Here is a 16,146-nt window from a genome sequence, read left to right as displayed (position 1 = left end):
GCTACAAATTGAACGTTAGCTTTCTCTGTTTCCCGGTAGATGCCGTGAGGAGGCATGTACGTGTGTTGTTAACACCTATCTGCGGTTATTTAACAGTCTTGTGAAATTCCTACCTTTTGTGGAGCAAAGCTTAGCAAATTGGTACTATGTTTTCCATTTCTTCATGTTAAAATGTGTAAATATAATGGTATTGGAGGAGGCATGGAGAAGAGGTTTACCTGATGCATAGTTACATACGCTCCTCTAAACCCAGGTGTGGTCCTCTGCACTCAAAATAAGGTCCAGTAACACTGGTTTGAGTATAGGCAGATGAACTGTGTTGGCCTTAGCTTGTTTGTATGTTTATTGGATTGTATGTCAGTAAATATACTTAGTAGATATCCTTGGATCATCCTGTACTGGTGTAGGTTAAAACATTCCTTTAATACTAATGATATTGCACTTAAAATAGTTTACGTTTAGTCATTCTGATTATAACAAGCATATAAAAGTCTGGTCTAAAAATAACTTAGCCCATTAATTCAGCTTGTCCTCGAAGATAAAACTATTCCACAGAAATACCTATAGCTATTGTCCAGACAATAAGTTCAGAAGAAAATGATTAAAATCTTGACTTGTGAGAGAAATGCATTTTTTGTTTGTTTTGGTTGTAGTTAAAATAACTCATGTTGTCCTACACTGTAAATCTGCCATCTCAGTGGCACAAACACAATACTCTGGAGTTTAGCAAGGTGACAGGCTTGGGTATTTTCAGTAAATAAAGGCAGCTGTCAAGAATCAGTTGTGGAATTTCTGTTTCCTTATCTGTGGAAGGCAGTAAGTGTTCTCCATTCATTATAGGCAGTAAGTACATAGTTTGTTGATTTGCAGAGTTTTAGGATCAATACATCGCTTCTTGTGTTCTTGTTTCAACTACTCAGATCATCCCCTTGTTGACACATCCTGTTTTAATTTAAAAACCTGATCAGCCTATTTTTTAAGGCATGTCTCTTAGAACCATGACCAATGATAAAAGTTTTTGCTGTCCTGAGTCTGCTGAACTTTACACAGTTCTGTTATTAAAAGATGAAGAAAAAAATGTTAAGCTTTCTACTGCAAGAAAATCCCTTACTTGTGGGGTAAAGAAAGAAAAAATGAGAAGGGTGTTGGGAACAGGATCTTGGCATCACAGAACATGTAAAAGGCTGTAAGTTGTCTTTCAAAAATTAGAGGATTTGTAATACTGACATTTCAGTTACATGTCAGTGAGACATCTGGTATTGGGGAAGAAAAATGTAATGAAACAAGTGCTCTGGTTCTTTAAGTTGTTCTGCTTTTCACCAGTTCACATGACACTGCTCATTATTTTTCTTTTGAACAAAATTACCTAAAATAAATACTATGGTTTATGGGTTTCCTTTTGGTTTCTTTAAAGTTTATATTCAAACTTCAGAATTCTGCTGTAACTGTTAACTGTGTGTTTCTACTGCCCCATGTAATAAAGCCTACTTTGTAAAGATAAATGCAAAACCTGCATATTTTATTGTGGTGGCAGCTAAAATGAGCATAGCAAGCCTAGATCCAGGTGGCAGTCGTAGTCTGAGGTATTTGAGACCAGACATACAACACCAGAAAGCAGTAAATTGTTGATGTGTACCAGGAAGTCATATTTAATTAGTCATTTAGGTGGCCGCAATTGAAATAAGCTAGTCCATTCCTAAATACTGAAGATCTTGGTGCAATCAAAGCCATTTGCTTCAGGCCACTTTGGATGATGGACAAAAGTGTTTAAGTCTCTTTGAGAAGAAGTAGGGAAGAAGACTTTTAAGAGCGTGAAAACAAGGAAGAAGTTGTACTGAAGAGCCTTGCAGCTTACTGATTCTTGATTCAGTAGCAAAGGGAGCATGATCTGATTGAAATAACAGGAAAAGAAAATCATTTTAATGTTACGAAGAGTATAACAGTCTTAAAGCATCATGGCTGCCAGAGAAGTAGCCATGATGCTTTACTGCTGTATGTGTTGCTGTATGTACAATGTAGTTCAGCATCACAGAGTAAGGAGTTGCTGCAAATGGATGATATTTGACGTGAGAAACAACATGGAAACAGAAGTTAAGTTCAGTTTCATGATCAGCTCTGTAGCTATTCAGCTGGCACGTGTGTATCTCAAAATACAAGCTGATAAGCAGAGACATAACTTTAGTGTGGTCTGTGTACTGCCCTGGGTACAGTTACTTCTTTCTTGCCTCTTACCTATGTTTAACTATTTCTATATTAAACTCTATTTTCCTGTCTTGGATTGACAGCTCCTTCTGACAACTGCGCTTTATTTTTCTTTGAAGAATACAGATTCTTTACATGTCATAGAAGGAAGATCTTGCTTCAACCAGTGCACCTGCTTTTTAACACTGCTGCTTGCTATGACTTATGTGCTCAATATGCTGTTATGATGTGAAATTTGGTGAACTTGAGTATAGTAGAATAAAGGAGAGGCTTAAAGTCAGGATATAAACATCAACAGACATCATCCAGCAAGTTGCCTAGTTGTATGTAAGATCATGACAGTAAGGGGGAAAAAAATGAGTGTTGTCTCTGCTTTAGTTCTGATTACTGTGAAGGTGAGCAAAGAAACATTTCTGTTTGAGAAACTCTGGGGATGATCTGACCAGTAACATCTTTGTTTCTCCAGAATAATTTGCACAGACAAACGGGAAAAGAAGATATGCTTTCACATAGCATAGTTTTGTTTTTTTTTTTCTTTCCTTTAGTCAACTGTTATGACAAAAAGCAGAGGCTGCAAAGTGATCTTAAGTTCCTCTTCTCCTGTTTCACCAACACAGAAATGAAACTTAAACCTAGGAGTGACTTTTTAGATTTATTTTTTTGTAAGGAAGGTTCAGCATTTTGTTGCCATATTTAATATATCAGAAGGAGGAATGGAAAATTACACTTAATTTTCATGAGATTTAGCCTTCTAAATTTTATGTAACATTTTTTGTTTAAAACAGTCTTGAATAAATCACTTGGATTTTATTGGATACAGCCAAGATCTATGTCAGCAAGAGTACTGGACTCGGTGGCATGTCAGCTTCCTTTAAGGAAAGATTGTCTAGTTGCACTTGTTACATGGTACTCCTGTAGCCAGCAATGTTGTAGGAAGGTGGAATATGAGCAAACATTAACAGGCATTGTGTGTTTGCTGGCTTGTACTGAGTTCATCACAGTTCTTTGTTGGTGTGAACCTCCACATATTATTATGACGTAGATAACAGTTATATACTGCTGGTGTGTTTTGCCAAGGAGGCAAATTTACCATTATAAGAGATACTAAGAAAACTCCTGTGAACTTACCTCAGTTGCTGGTCAAGCATGAGGTACATCCTCTACAAAGAAGGTGACACCTACAGCTTCGATAAGGCTTTGTTGTCCTGGGGTACAAAGTTGTGTTTAATGATGGGCATGATGCTGTAATACTCTGTCATGCAATAGCATTCTTTGCAGGGATACCACTGCCAGTGAAGAAGTGATTGGGAAATATTGGGAACGTGTGCCTTAACAGAAAAAAAATCCCATGGTAAGTGGCATGTAGACATACTGATTATTGTCTCCTCCAGCATTTCACAAACCCCTGCTCGTAAACACCTTTAAAACCGTACGCAGCAGCAGCTGTTCTGCCAATGTGTTCATACCCAGCCTGTGTTGTCCCTAGCACAGCTCAGCACCTCCTCAGCCTGCCCAGTCACAGCAACCAAAGATGGACCCACCACCTCCCACTTAGGTGGCAGGAAGAAGACAGAAGCACGGTGAGAACGTTTGAAGCCCAAGAGGAATTAGAGGGTAGTGCGGCTTTATGACTGATTCTAGGGCTAAAGTTAACAATTAGGACCACTGTTTGGGATGCGTTTTTGTGTGCAACAGGAGGATGGAGAGGAGGAAATGGTGAATATAAATATGCTTTCTGCTGTATTTTATACAAGACCCACCAACAGCTGCTGCCATCCAAGCAAGCTCGGTTTGGAAAACCTTGGTCTGCTCTGAATTACATTTTCTTCACTTCTGATTTTGTGCTGCCTTCACTGGCACCTGGTCTGATATCATTGTTTTTAATCTCGTGACTGGAAAGATCTTGTTCTAAAGGCATGATTAGATTTCATGACCTTGTATATAATGGGTTTGTTGCAGGAATTCAAACACTAGTATTTAGCAACAAGCTAGAGCAGTGTATCTTGTCTGGTAGTATTCCAGCGAGTTAAAACCATGTAAACTCTTTTGTTGGTTTTTTCCTTAATTTCCCCCCAAAAAGACAATAGAGTTGCTGACACTATAGATGAAAAGGAATATTTGATGAATTTTTCTGTTCATGTGCTGAAGTAGACTGCTGATAATTCAGTTCATCAAAAAAGATGAAAACTTAAAATGATCTGTTTGGTCTGGACCTGATGAATATACTAGCAGTTTTGGAAACCTTACTTCTGTGTGTCTCCTCAGGCATTTTCTTTCCTGCATGTGACAGAATATTTTTTGAGTTATTCCTTTGTCCATGCTTGTATGGACAAAGAATGTATAAAGAATGTATGAAACTATGAAATAAATAATTGTGTCATTGATAAATGGGTATGTGTGTTTAAGTTGGGATTTACATTGCTGATAGCTTGATTTGTGTGGCCAGGTTTGGCAATCAAGGAAGGTCCTACTTGATGCCACATGAGCTGTTAAGATGAAGCCTGGACCTTTTTGTAGCTTCAGTGAAAAATGAGGTACTGAGCAGTTCTTCATCTCTTAAACAAACTAACACCCCAAACCCAAGTAACCAGAGACTTCAGCAAAGGAAGAATGTCCAGTTCCTTTCATTAGACCTGCCATGAACAGAAAGACATGTGTGAAACCTGTCTAACACCCAAACCATTGTCTTACTGTACAGAATGGTTAATGGAGCTTCCTGCTTTGATTTTTTATTGCTTGCGATTCTCCTCCATAGCTTGTAAGTTGCTACGAACAGAGGCACAGCACCTCATGGAAGCTTTGGAAATCAAACAACGAAAGGGATGGTTATGTTTCTCAAAAACAGTATTCTGAGAAACAGAGGAGAGCAGACTTCCTGCCATGGATGAGCAGCTCTTCCAGTGACAGGTTATCTACAATGCAAAGTTAAGCTACTGGAAAGCAATTCCATGTGGCAGTACCTACTGTACTAGTGGAGAGCTTCAGAGCATTTTTTCCTCCCATTTCCTTTCTTTCATACAGGAGATAGAATGAAATGGAACTAAGAGACAAGAATGAAAACAGGACAAGCTAAACTGAGTTGCCTCTGCTACCCCAGAATTCACCAGCAGAAGCCACATCTGGCTTCTGTCTCTTCCCCTTTCACATGAAGTCTGAGCCCTGCTTAACTGCAGAAGCAGGGAAATCCACACCAAGGCTGAGAGAGAACTACCAGCCAGGAAGCATCACTTTGTAGCACAAACCACAGAACCCTTAATGAAAAAGGCCTTTTTGAAAGGTTGAGCTGTAAGTGCAGGTGAAGACACCTGCAGTTGGGCCTGCTTAGTGTTAACCTAAGCTGGTACCTAGTGTTGGTACGTGTGAGTTTTCCTTACACATTCCAAATGGTTTTGGGGTAAGAGAAACCTGTATCCTGGGTGCACATGTGTATTGGCAAAATACCACCCCAGGTGAGGAGCTGGCGTTTATTTATGCCTGACACCTTGTTGCCTCTACCTGCCCGAACAACTCCACCTGTATGCCAGAGGGCCAAAAAAGGACCCGGGCTATTTCCTCTGCCTGCAGCGCGATGAGTGCCGGTCTGCCCTGCCCCTGCCTTACCCTGCCCGGGGGCTGCGCTTGCCTAAGGGGAAGACCGGACTGGATCGGCGCTGCCCGAGGGCGGTGTGGGGCCTGTCTGGGGCCCAGTCTCGCCCACTGCTTCCCGGCTTGGCTCTCCAGAGCTGCCCTCGGCCCGGGCGGGAATGGTGGAGGGTGTGACAGCCGCAGCGAGCTTTCCAAAAGGAAAAGGGTTGGGGCGATGTGCAAGGATTTCCGCCGCTGCGCACGTTCACAGGTACAAGGCTCTTTTCCTCCTCCTTCCTCACTGCGCTTGCTGAAATGCTTGCCTTACCTGCTGCTTCTCTTCAAAATACCTACCGGCGGTTCGGGGTCGCCTGTGTTAAGCTTGGGGGGGGGGGAAGTTCCTGCCCTGTGCCAGGGCGCTCCGCGGCAGGCAGCCTGCAGGGGCCACCGGGGCAAGGCGCGGGTACCGGGGCCCGGCGGGCCAGGCAGTGGCAGGGCTGAGACGCCAGCTGTGCAGAAGGGCAGATCCCTCCTCCCACTCTGAGCGATTTCAGTGAGGAAGGTGAAATGCGGAAGCTGTCAGCCAGAGCTGTCAGCCAGAACTGTCAGCAGACTGTCGGGGGGTTAGCCCGGAGCATGCAGTAAACAAAAATAAGATGAAATAAAGCCGCCCTTCGTGCGTGCAGCCGGCGTCCGTCCTCGTCGGCAGCCGGCACCCGCGGCTGCTCTCCCGCATGGCGACTTTACCCGCCGCGGACAGGAGGGCGTTCGCCCTGAAAATCAGCAGGTAAGGAAGACGCTTTCCTCCTACCTCGCAACTACCCCTCGCCAGCCTCATCCTGAGATCAGGCCAAGGCAGGCAAGCGGGCTGCAGGAGTGTCGGCTCCTCTCCGGGACACCTGCTCCCGATAGCCGGGAGGACGGGCACCTGGAGCGGGCACAGCGGCTCCGCCCGACGGCTCCTGGCGCCGCAAGCGGCGACCCTTGGGGCGTCCCGCCGGTCTGCAACCGTCCGCAGAGGTGCCTCTCTCGGGTGCGCTTCTGCAGTACAGTTTACGCTCACGAAGTGTACAGAGACGGGGCCAGCTCTGGGTTCACGTCCTCTGGAAGGGAGGAAACGTCCAGTCTCACCCCAGCAGGTTTTTTCCCTGTCTGCTCTCTCCGAGCAACCCCCGAGGCGCCTGGAGGCGAGCGGAGGGTTGGGGCTCCTGCTCCGCACGAACAGTCAAAACGACCTGGTGCCTGAATTAGCGCTCCTAGGAAATGAGTGGTTTATGTAGCGCATCGATACTGCAGTGGCGTACATGCCTGATTTGTTTTTTTTTGTCTCCCCCCCCCCCCTTTCACCTATGGAAAGAAAATACCCTCCTGATGATGGAAAATAAATTTACCTCTCCTCTTCCCTCCCAAAACCAGATAAATTCGAGTTCAGCGGTTGGAGCACCATATTCCTGCTACTGAGCTTGCTCTTTGCTGGGCTTTGGTGCCTTTCCCAGGGGAGTGCTGACTACTCAGCCGGTCTGTGTTCTGTGGTGGCTGGCGGTAAAAAAAAAAAACAACAACAAAAAACAAGACAATTATTTTCATATTGTTAGATTAAAGGAAAACACAGGCCTCCTTTTCAAGTCTTGTCATCTGAGGCAAAAACTGTGTTTCCAGGGTGTTGCTGTAAGTACAAGGTAACTGAGTTTGCTGACACATAGAAGAACAAATAGCATAATGGTAATTTAAACTGAGGATAAGTCTCTGTGCCAGAGAGAAAAGTATGCAAAGAAACTCCACCTCCTCAGCAATTTATTGGAAGGCATGGGGTTTGCAGTTACAGAGGATAAAATTAGCTCTGATGTGCCTTTCCCATGGCAGAATGCGCATCACTGTACCTTTCTATGTCCTTTGGGAATTAATTACAAATATATGGTAGTATATTCACTAGAGTAAAACGTCATATTGAGAAGCCATCAGATGAGCAGTTCACTACAGGATCCTGCCACAACTCCTGATCATTTGAACACTTGCTTGAATAAAGAGCATAACTGTCTGTTATTTACAGGGTTGGGTTATTTTCTTTCTTCCTATTTTTAGGGTTAGTCTTTTGGCAGCTTTTCCCAGCTGTGGTGATGGTCACTGTTCATCTGCATGACTAGAGCCTTACAAAGTAGTGGAATCATAACAATTAATCTGGCTTCATTTCACAAGGGCTTACAAAATTTTTTCTAGTAAAAAGATTTGAAATTAAGCCAAAGTTATAATTTTTTAGATTTCTTTTGACTCAATAGTGAAATTCTCAGTACTTCTTGTACTAAATAAAATGTTCAAATATGTTATTCATCATGTTCTGAATACGATTTCAGTTTAACAGTCTGCATATTTATTTTGCAAGTAAAAATACTATGTTCTGCATTGTATGGTAGAAATTACATATATTCGCAAAGAGAACATTATGTTGCCCTTTCTTCAAAAGGACGGGGTCATGTTTACATGACTTAGGTGCAGTTTGCTCTACTGACCGTGGAGTGATACATCTTCATGGGCAAAGTTTTTAATGTGGTGGTTTGGGGTTTTTTTTTTTTGGAAGTAATTTTCAAAATAAAGTAATAGGTCAGTGTTAACTTTCTTGCCTATGCACAAAAGGGTTATTTACAGCTGTAAAATTTTGCTCCTCTTTCTTCAGAGTTCCTGAGTTTACTTGTTAAAAATTCAGCTTTTATGGAAAGTTTGATGTTCCTGGCAAGGCATTTACAGGAGTTATTACTGTATATTGCTACTAATCCTATATAATTACTCTCCATTCACTACAGATTTGCATGCAAGCTCTTCCTCACTCTTTCTCTCACCAGTGACTTGGCAAAGCTATATTCTGATTTTATGAGGACCACCAGAACATTAGGCTCTGTATTGCTTCATCAGTACATCAGCTGCCTCCCTGCAAGCTATTTAAGGTGTACCCTGGTGTATCTGGTGAAGCATGAACTATGCTGAACACTGTCCTATAGAAAAATAGCAGTGTTATCATCCAAAATGTTGTGTAAGTGGTCTCACCATGATTTAAAGTTAGTGTGAGTTATTGATCATGAGCACTGGAACTGCAGGTGCTTCTGGAACAGCTGTTACATGAAAAGCATCACATTTGTTTAAAACCAGGTCAAACTTTAAAATCAGGCCTTCAGCTGCCTTCAGACTTGTAAGCTGCATACGCAACCTGCCCACATAACCATGTCTTCCTATCACTTTACTCTTCCTTTCACCCATCTGGTGTCTGTTGCCCCAGCCTGTTGCTTCCTGCCTTTTGTAATCCTGCAGAGACTTGCATATATGTTTTTAATGCATGTATGAGAGTAGTTCCTTCTGTTTTAATGGGATAACTTCTATGTGCAACAATGTTCATCTCATACCTAGGAGTGAAGGAGCCCCCATGTTAGTTTAGTGTCCCTCATGCTAGGCAGCATTCCTACCACTATCACCCAGAGATAAGTTGCTGAAAATTTTGCAGAAACTCAAAGAGCATCCTTGTCAAATAACAATTTATTTTTTTTTATTATGTGATAAATTAAATTCCAGTCCAACTTTATATGTTCTTCAAAATGAATCCTAAAGTATCACTTGAAAGTTAGTGACTTAAAAGTTGTAACTGTCTTTCCAAATCACTTCCTGCACTGAACACGGGAAGGGGAAGAAAACCTCCACTAATGTGCAGCAGTAAGAGACCTTTATGGTTCTCTTCAAGATGGTTAGGTGTCTGTGGTGTTTGGAAGCCAGAATGGGACATGGACAAGCAAATCATCCTTGTTGAGTCGAGTCTGAGATAGTGTGTAAAGGTTGTACTTCCCAGTCAGAGTATTTTACCCAGAAACCAAGAAAGTTGAAAAATAATTTCATAAACTGATGAAAAAAAACAGGTCATCGTTGCTGAAAGTGTGGGCTCTAACATGCACCAGCTGAGCAGTGTATGTCTGAGAGACCACAAAACCTGAATTTTAATCAGTTTGCCTCAGCAGCGTGTTAGGATAAACACAGCATTACGGAAGAGATTTTCTATTTTTATTGCTTTTATTTAGGTAGTGTTGTTTACTATTTTATCTTCCACATTGATCTCACAATAGTAGTTACTTGTTTTGACTTCAGATGAAGAAAGCTGGGCTTTAGGTACCCACCTGGAACTCTGGCCACCAGTGCTATACATCCAAAACATTTCAACACATATATTGCAAAACAGAAAACTATCAAGAGCAGCAATGCAGCTCTCTAACAGATCAGTTAGTTTTCAGTCATGCAACTCATGCAATTAAAAACCCTCCCAGTAGACATACTCCTCAGGTGTCTCTACAGACAACCAATGTCTGCACTTTACAAGTGTTATGAAACAAATTTTTAGCATTTACTTCTCTCATTGCATTTCCTTGTCCCTGAAATTGTCCAGTTGCCAAACAAATTTTTTTTTTTTCCTGTTCTAGTTTTAACAAGTGTACTTAAGGATGAGTTTACATGCATAGATTCTTATTAAAAAAAAACCCAAACAACTGACATTACCAATATTAAAGCAAACAATTAGCTTTAAATTAAAGCTAAGATTTAATTTCAAAGCAATGATTTCAAATTTTTAAAAGCCTAGTATAAAAGTCAAACCCCTACCTAATTCTCAAATAATACCATCAATTCTACTTTACAATAATTATAACAATAAATTATTTCTGCCTGAAATAAAGAGGTGAGCTTGGGTTTTACATTGTATGAAGTCTCAGTTCTGAAGGTTCACGAGAAATTACCCTAAATGGCAAAGGCTGTTGCAGTGGGGTCAGGTACAGTGCAAAACGGTTTCAGTGGCAGAACAGGCCTCTTCCTATGTACCCTGATAGCAGATTTCTGTTCAGTGCTTATAGAGCTGAGGCCAGCATTTTTTGATTGAATTTTAATAAAACCCTTGGTATATAGATATAATAAAACGGTAATTACTTTTAAAAAGCATTGTCCAGACTCGTATATAGGCCAAGCTATTTCTTTTAATTATTTTTTTCTTTTTAAACTCGGAATTTATTAAATCAACAGCAGGGAGAAGCTCAGTCCTTTGTATGTGCAATGTACGTAGTAAGTATAAAGATACAGTGCATTTTTAAAAAGATGTAGTAAATTTTCATAGTCAGTTTCTTACATAGAATCATTAAATATTTAGGGTTGGAAAAGACCTAAATAAAATTACCAGTCTTCTAATAGCAAAGTAATTTTCCATGTGTTTGCTGCATACCTAAAAAGCACATTCATACTTTATCAACTTTTAAAAGCTGCTTCTTACCAAGTATGACATTGAGCCATAGCCTTATAATATGTGATGTCAGGACAGTGATAGTATTAAAAATCCTGTGCTTGTTTTTACTGAGTCAGCCTAATTCAAGAGAGAGAGGACAGCACACTTGATGAAGGAGTTGAATCCTGCTTTACTCTCATGAGTTGCACCCAGGGAATCTGTCTAAGTGGGGATAACTCAAGTTAGTTTTTGCAGATTTATATTCAAGACAGTTTTTTTCAAGCAATCAAATAACAAACCATTTGAATTAATCTAAAATGCATACCCTATGGATTTTAATGCACAGTGCACTATGGCTTTTAAGAAAGGTTAAAAAATTCCAATTTGACACTGCTGTGGGAAAAGACTACTTACATACTGTATGTGTGAAATAGTAGTGGGTTTGTGTTTGTCTTTAAGTTTAAAACCATCACTAACATTAAACACTAATATTAATATTAAACACGAATCAAAGGTTAAAGAATATTAAACACTAATCAAAGGTTAAAGATAAAAATGTAGGATGTATGTTTCATATGTTACGTATAACAGTATGTTAGAAAGTTTATAGTAAATGGCCAGTTTCCTTAAGTCTTCCATAAAATAAATGAGAAGCTGATTTTTTAAATCCTTTGGAGAAAATTACTTGGAGTTGCATGTGCAATGATGTCCTGGGTTCAGCAGTAGCAGTCATTTTTTCTCCTTCTTAATAGCTGGTGCAGCGCTGTGTTCTTGACTTTTGGCCTGGGAACAGCACTGATAACACCGATGTTTTTAGTTACTGCTCAAATGTTTAGTTTGACCAAGGACTTTGTGAGTCTCATGCTCTGCCAGGGAGGAGGGAAAGCCAAGAGGAAGCAGAGACAGGACACCTGGCCCAAGCTAGCCAAAGAAGTATTCCATACCACAGCACGTCATGCCCAGGATGTAAGTAAGAGTTACCCAGAAGGGCTAGCTCACTGCGGGGTTGGACTAGGTATCGGTCGGTACTCGGTCGGGCTGGGTGTTATTGGTCGGCGGGTAGTGAGGTGTTGTATTCTCCTCCCTTGTTATTTCCCTTCTCATTATTATTATTGGTGGTAGCAGCAGTGGTTTGTGTTATACCTTAGTTACTGGACTGTTCTTATCTCAACCCATGGGAGTTGCATTCTTTTGATTCTCCTCCCCATCCCTCCGGGAGCAGGGGGAGGGCAAGAAGTGGGGGGTGCAGGTGGTGAGAGAGAGACTGCGTGGCTGACTTGCCAACTGCGTTTAAACCACGACAAGGGAATATAAAGACCAGGTTGGCATCTTAATACGATAGAAAGGCTTGAGTTGGAAATGACCTTCAACAGTCCCATAGTCAAACCCCCCTGCCATGGCAGGGGTATCTTCCACTAGACCAGGTTGCTAAAAGCCCCATCCAGCCTGGTTTTCAACACTGCCAGGGATAGGGCAGCCACAGCTTCTCATCACCCAGTTCCAGTGCCTCATCACTCTCATCATAAATAATATTTTCCTTATATCTAGTCTCAGTCTATCCTCTTCTGGTTTAAAACCATTGTTCCTTGTCCTGTCACTATAGGCTAAAAAAGTCTCTTTCCATCTTTCTTATAATCCTCCTTTCATCACTGAAAGGTTACTAAAAGTCTCCCAGGGGCCTTCTCTTCCCCAGGCTGAACAATCCCAGCTCTTTCAGCCTTTCTCCATAGAGGAGGTGTTCCAGCCATCTGATCATTTTTGTGGCCCTCCTCTGCACCTTCCCTAACAGGTCCATATCTGTCTTGTATCTAGGGGCCGCAGAGCTGAACGCAGTACTCCACGTGAGGTGTCACAGAGCAGAATAGAGGGGTAATTACCTCCCTCAATCTGCTGATCATGCTTCATTTTCTGCAACCCAGGATACAGTTGGCTTTCTGGGCTGCAAACACACATTGCCGGCTCACATCCGATTTTTCTCCCACCAATATCCTCAAGTCCTTCTTCTCAGGGCTGCTCTCAAAGCGTTCATCACCGAGCCTGTACCAATCTTGGGAATTGCCCTGACCCAGGTGCAGGACCTTGCACTTGGCCTGGTTGAACTTCACATGGGCCCACCTCTCCAGCCTGTCACAGTCCCTCTGGCATCCCTTCCCTCTAGCGTCTCAACTGCAGTACTCAGCTTGATGTTGTCTGCAAACTAGCTGAGGGTGCACTCAGTCCCACTATCTGTGTCATTAATGAAGATATTAAATTGTATTGCTCCTTGTACTAACCCTTGAGGAACACCACTCGTTACTGGTTTCCATTTGGACATTGAGCTGTTTACTGTAACTCTTTAGATGCATCCATTCAGTTAGTTCCTTTCCAACTAACAATCCATGCATCAAATCCATGTTTCTCCAATTTAGATGTAAGAAAGTTGTGGGGGACCATACTGAAGTCCAAGCAGATGACATCTTGCTCTTCCCTTGTCTACTGATGCAGTCACTCCATTGTAGAAGGCCACCAGATTAGTCAGGCCCAATTTGTCCTAGGTGAAGCCACACTGTCTGGCTTTAATCACCTCCCTATATTCCAAATGATCAACATAACTTCCAGGAGAATCTGTTCCATGATCTTACTGGGCACTAAGGTAATGCTGACTAGTCTTGTTCCTTCATACTTGTTTTGTTTGAGAGCCTTTTTATTTACCTTCAAGAAATACTGGAATGGTTGTCTTTCAGGAATATCTTTACACTTTTTTTAACCCTAATTAATTTTTGTATTCATTTTTTTTTTAGTTCTTCAGCTGGGTCAAACATGTGGCTTTTTTTCCCAATTGCCAAAGCATGTGTCTTCCATTTCTGTTTTACAGGGGTAGATTACAGACTGACCAAAGTATCTGCTCATTTCTTTCACAGAATCACAGAATGACTGAGGTTGGAGAGGACCTCTGGAGGTCATTTTGTCCAACCCCTCTGCTCAAGCAGAGCCACTTAGAGCTGGCTTCCTAGGACCATGTCCTAGCTGTTGAAGATTTCCAAGGAGGTAGATTCAACAACATCTCTGGGCAATCTGTGCCAGGGATCAGTAACCCTCATAGTAAAAAAAGCATTTCAGCAGTAACTTCCTCTGTTTCAGCTTGTGCCCATTGCCTCTGTTCCTCATACTGGCCACCACTGCAAAGAGCTTGGCTCCATCTTTTTTGTGCTCTCCCATCAGATATTTGTACCCATAGAGGAGGTCACCCCTGAGCCTTCCTTTCTCCAGGCTGAACAGTCCCAGTTGTCTCAGCCTTTCCTCACTGGAGTGATGCACCAGTCTCTTCAGCAGCTTTGTTACCCTTGATGGGTCTCTCTTCAATATATCTATGCCTGTCTTGTATTGGGGGGCCCAGACTTGCGCCCAGAACCCAGTCATGTCTGTGCCTGGCAAAATCTTGGAGCAGATTCTCCTGGAAGGCATGCTAAGGTACACGAAAAATAACAATGTGCTTGGTGACAGCCAGCATGGCTTCACTAAGGGGAAATCCTGCCTGACCAATTTGGTGGCCTTCTCTGATGGGGCTACAGAACTGATGGACAGGGGTAGAGCAGTTGATGTCATCTACCTGGACTTGTGTAAAGCGTTCGACACTGTCCCGCACGACATCCTTGTCTCTAAATTGGAGAGACATCAATTTGATAGGTGGACCATTTGGTGGATAAAGAACTGGCTGGATGGCCGCACGCAAAGAGTTATGGTCAATGGCTCAATGTCTGGCTGGAGACCAGTAACTATCATCAGGGGATGAGTGTTGGGACCGGTTTTTTTCAACATCTTTGTCGCTGACATGGACAGCGGAATTGAGTGCGCCCTCAGCAAGTCTGTTGATGACACCAAGCTGTGTGGTTCGGTTGATACCCTGGAGGGAAGGAATGCCATCCAGAGGGACCTTGACATGCTTGTGAGGTGGGCTGATGCCAACCTTATGAAGTTTAACCATGCCAAGTGCAAGGTCCTACACCTGAGTCGGAGCAATCCCAGGCACAGCTACAGCTTGGGCAGAGAAGAGATTCAGAGTGGCCCTGCAGAGAAGGACTTGGGGGTGTTGGTCAATAAGAAAATGAACAAGAGCCAGCTTCAGTGTGTGCTTGCACCCCAGAAAGCCAACCGTATCCTGGGCTGCATCAAGAGGAGCGTGACCAGCAGGTCAAAGGAGGTGACCCTGTCCCTCTATTCTGCTCTTGTGAGACCTCACCTGGAGTATTGTGTGCAGTTCTGGTGTCCTCAGCATAAAAAGGACATGGAACTGTTGGAGCAAGTCCAGAGGAGGACCACGAGGATGCTCAGGGGACTGGAGCACCTCCCATATGAAGACAGGCTGAGAAAGTTGGGGCTGTTCAGCCTGGAGAAGAGAAGGCTGCATGGAGACCTCATAGCAGCCTTCCAGTATCTGAGGGGGCTTACAAGAATGCTGGGGAGGGACTCTTCATTAGGGACTGTAGTGACAGGACAAGGGGTAATGGGTTAAAACTTAAACAGGGGAAGTTTAGATTGGATACAAGGAAGAAGTTCTTTCCTGTAAGGGTGGTGAGGCACTGGAATAGGTTCCCTAAGGAAGTTGTAAATGCTCCATCCCTGACAGTGTTCAAGGCCAGGTTGGACAGAGCCCTGGATGACATGGTTAGTGTGAGGTGTCCCTGCCCATGGCAGGAGTTTGGAACTAGATGATCTTAAGGTCCTTTCCAACCCTAACCATTCTATGATTCTATGTCTCACCAGCACTGAGCAGAGGAGAAGGAAGCTCTTCAACCTGCTGGCAATACTCTCCCTAGTGCACCCCAGGATAACAGTAGCCTTTGCTGCCAGGGCATATTGCTGTCTCATGTGCAACTTGATTGAAGTCATAGTGTCATAGGACTAAAATGGTCATGGTCCTCTAGTTCTTTTGGGTCCTTTTCTGCAAAGTTTTTTCAGCTGCATGGCCATGATAAATTGGTGCATGAGGATGTTCCAGGTGCAGGGCTTTGCACTTTTCCTTGATGAATTTCACAAGGCTCCTGTCATCCCATTTCTATACCCTGTTGCGGGCTCTCTGGAAGTCAAGCATGGCACTCTGGTGCATCATCCACTCCTCACAGGTCTGTGTCATTAGCAATCTTAATGAGGGTGCACTGTGC

The 16,146-nt window shown here is 42.8% G+C and overlaps 1 protein-coding gene across 2 annotated transcripts in view; it reads left to right on the top strand.

The window, feature by feature from the left end:
* Positions 1-5,913: 5,913 nt before the first annotated feature.
* The window catches only part of DOCK8 (dedicator of cytokinesis 8), a 97,290-nt gene continuing 87,057 nt past the window's right edge, over positions 5,914-16,146 (top strand). The window contains exon 1 of one of the 2 annotated variants that reach the window (XM_061475843.1): positions 5,914-6,037. In XM_061475843.1, coding sequence (XP_061331827.1) covers positions 5,946-6,037 — 92 coding nt within the window. In that variant the 5' untranslated portion in view covers positions 5,914-5,945. Of the gene's footprint in view, positions 6,038-6,083; positions 6,554-16,146 lie in introns of those variants that run through there. The other variant, XM_061475844.1, reaches the window with a different exon arrangement.

This window comes from Pezoporus flaviventris, unplaced genomic scaffold, assembly GCF_033815535.1.
Source record: "Pezoporus flaviventris isolate CSIRO_AGI_PZ_B2104156 unplaced genomic scaffold, CSIRO_AGI_Pfla_v1 ptg000090l, whole genome shotgun sequence".
Classification (NCBI taxonomy): Eukaryota; Metazoa; Chordata; class Aves; order Psittaciformes; family Psittacidae; genus Pezoporus; species Pezoporus flaviventris.
Note: the sequence above shows the minus strand (reverse complement) of the source record. Positions and strands in the feature narration are given on the sequence as shown.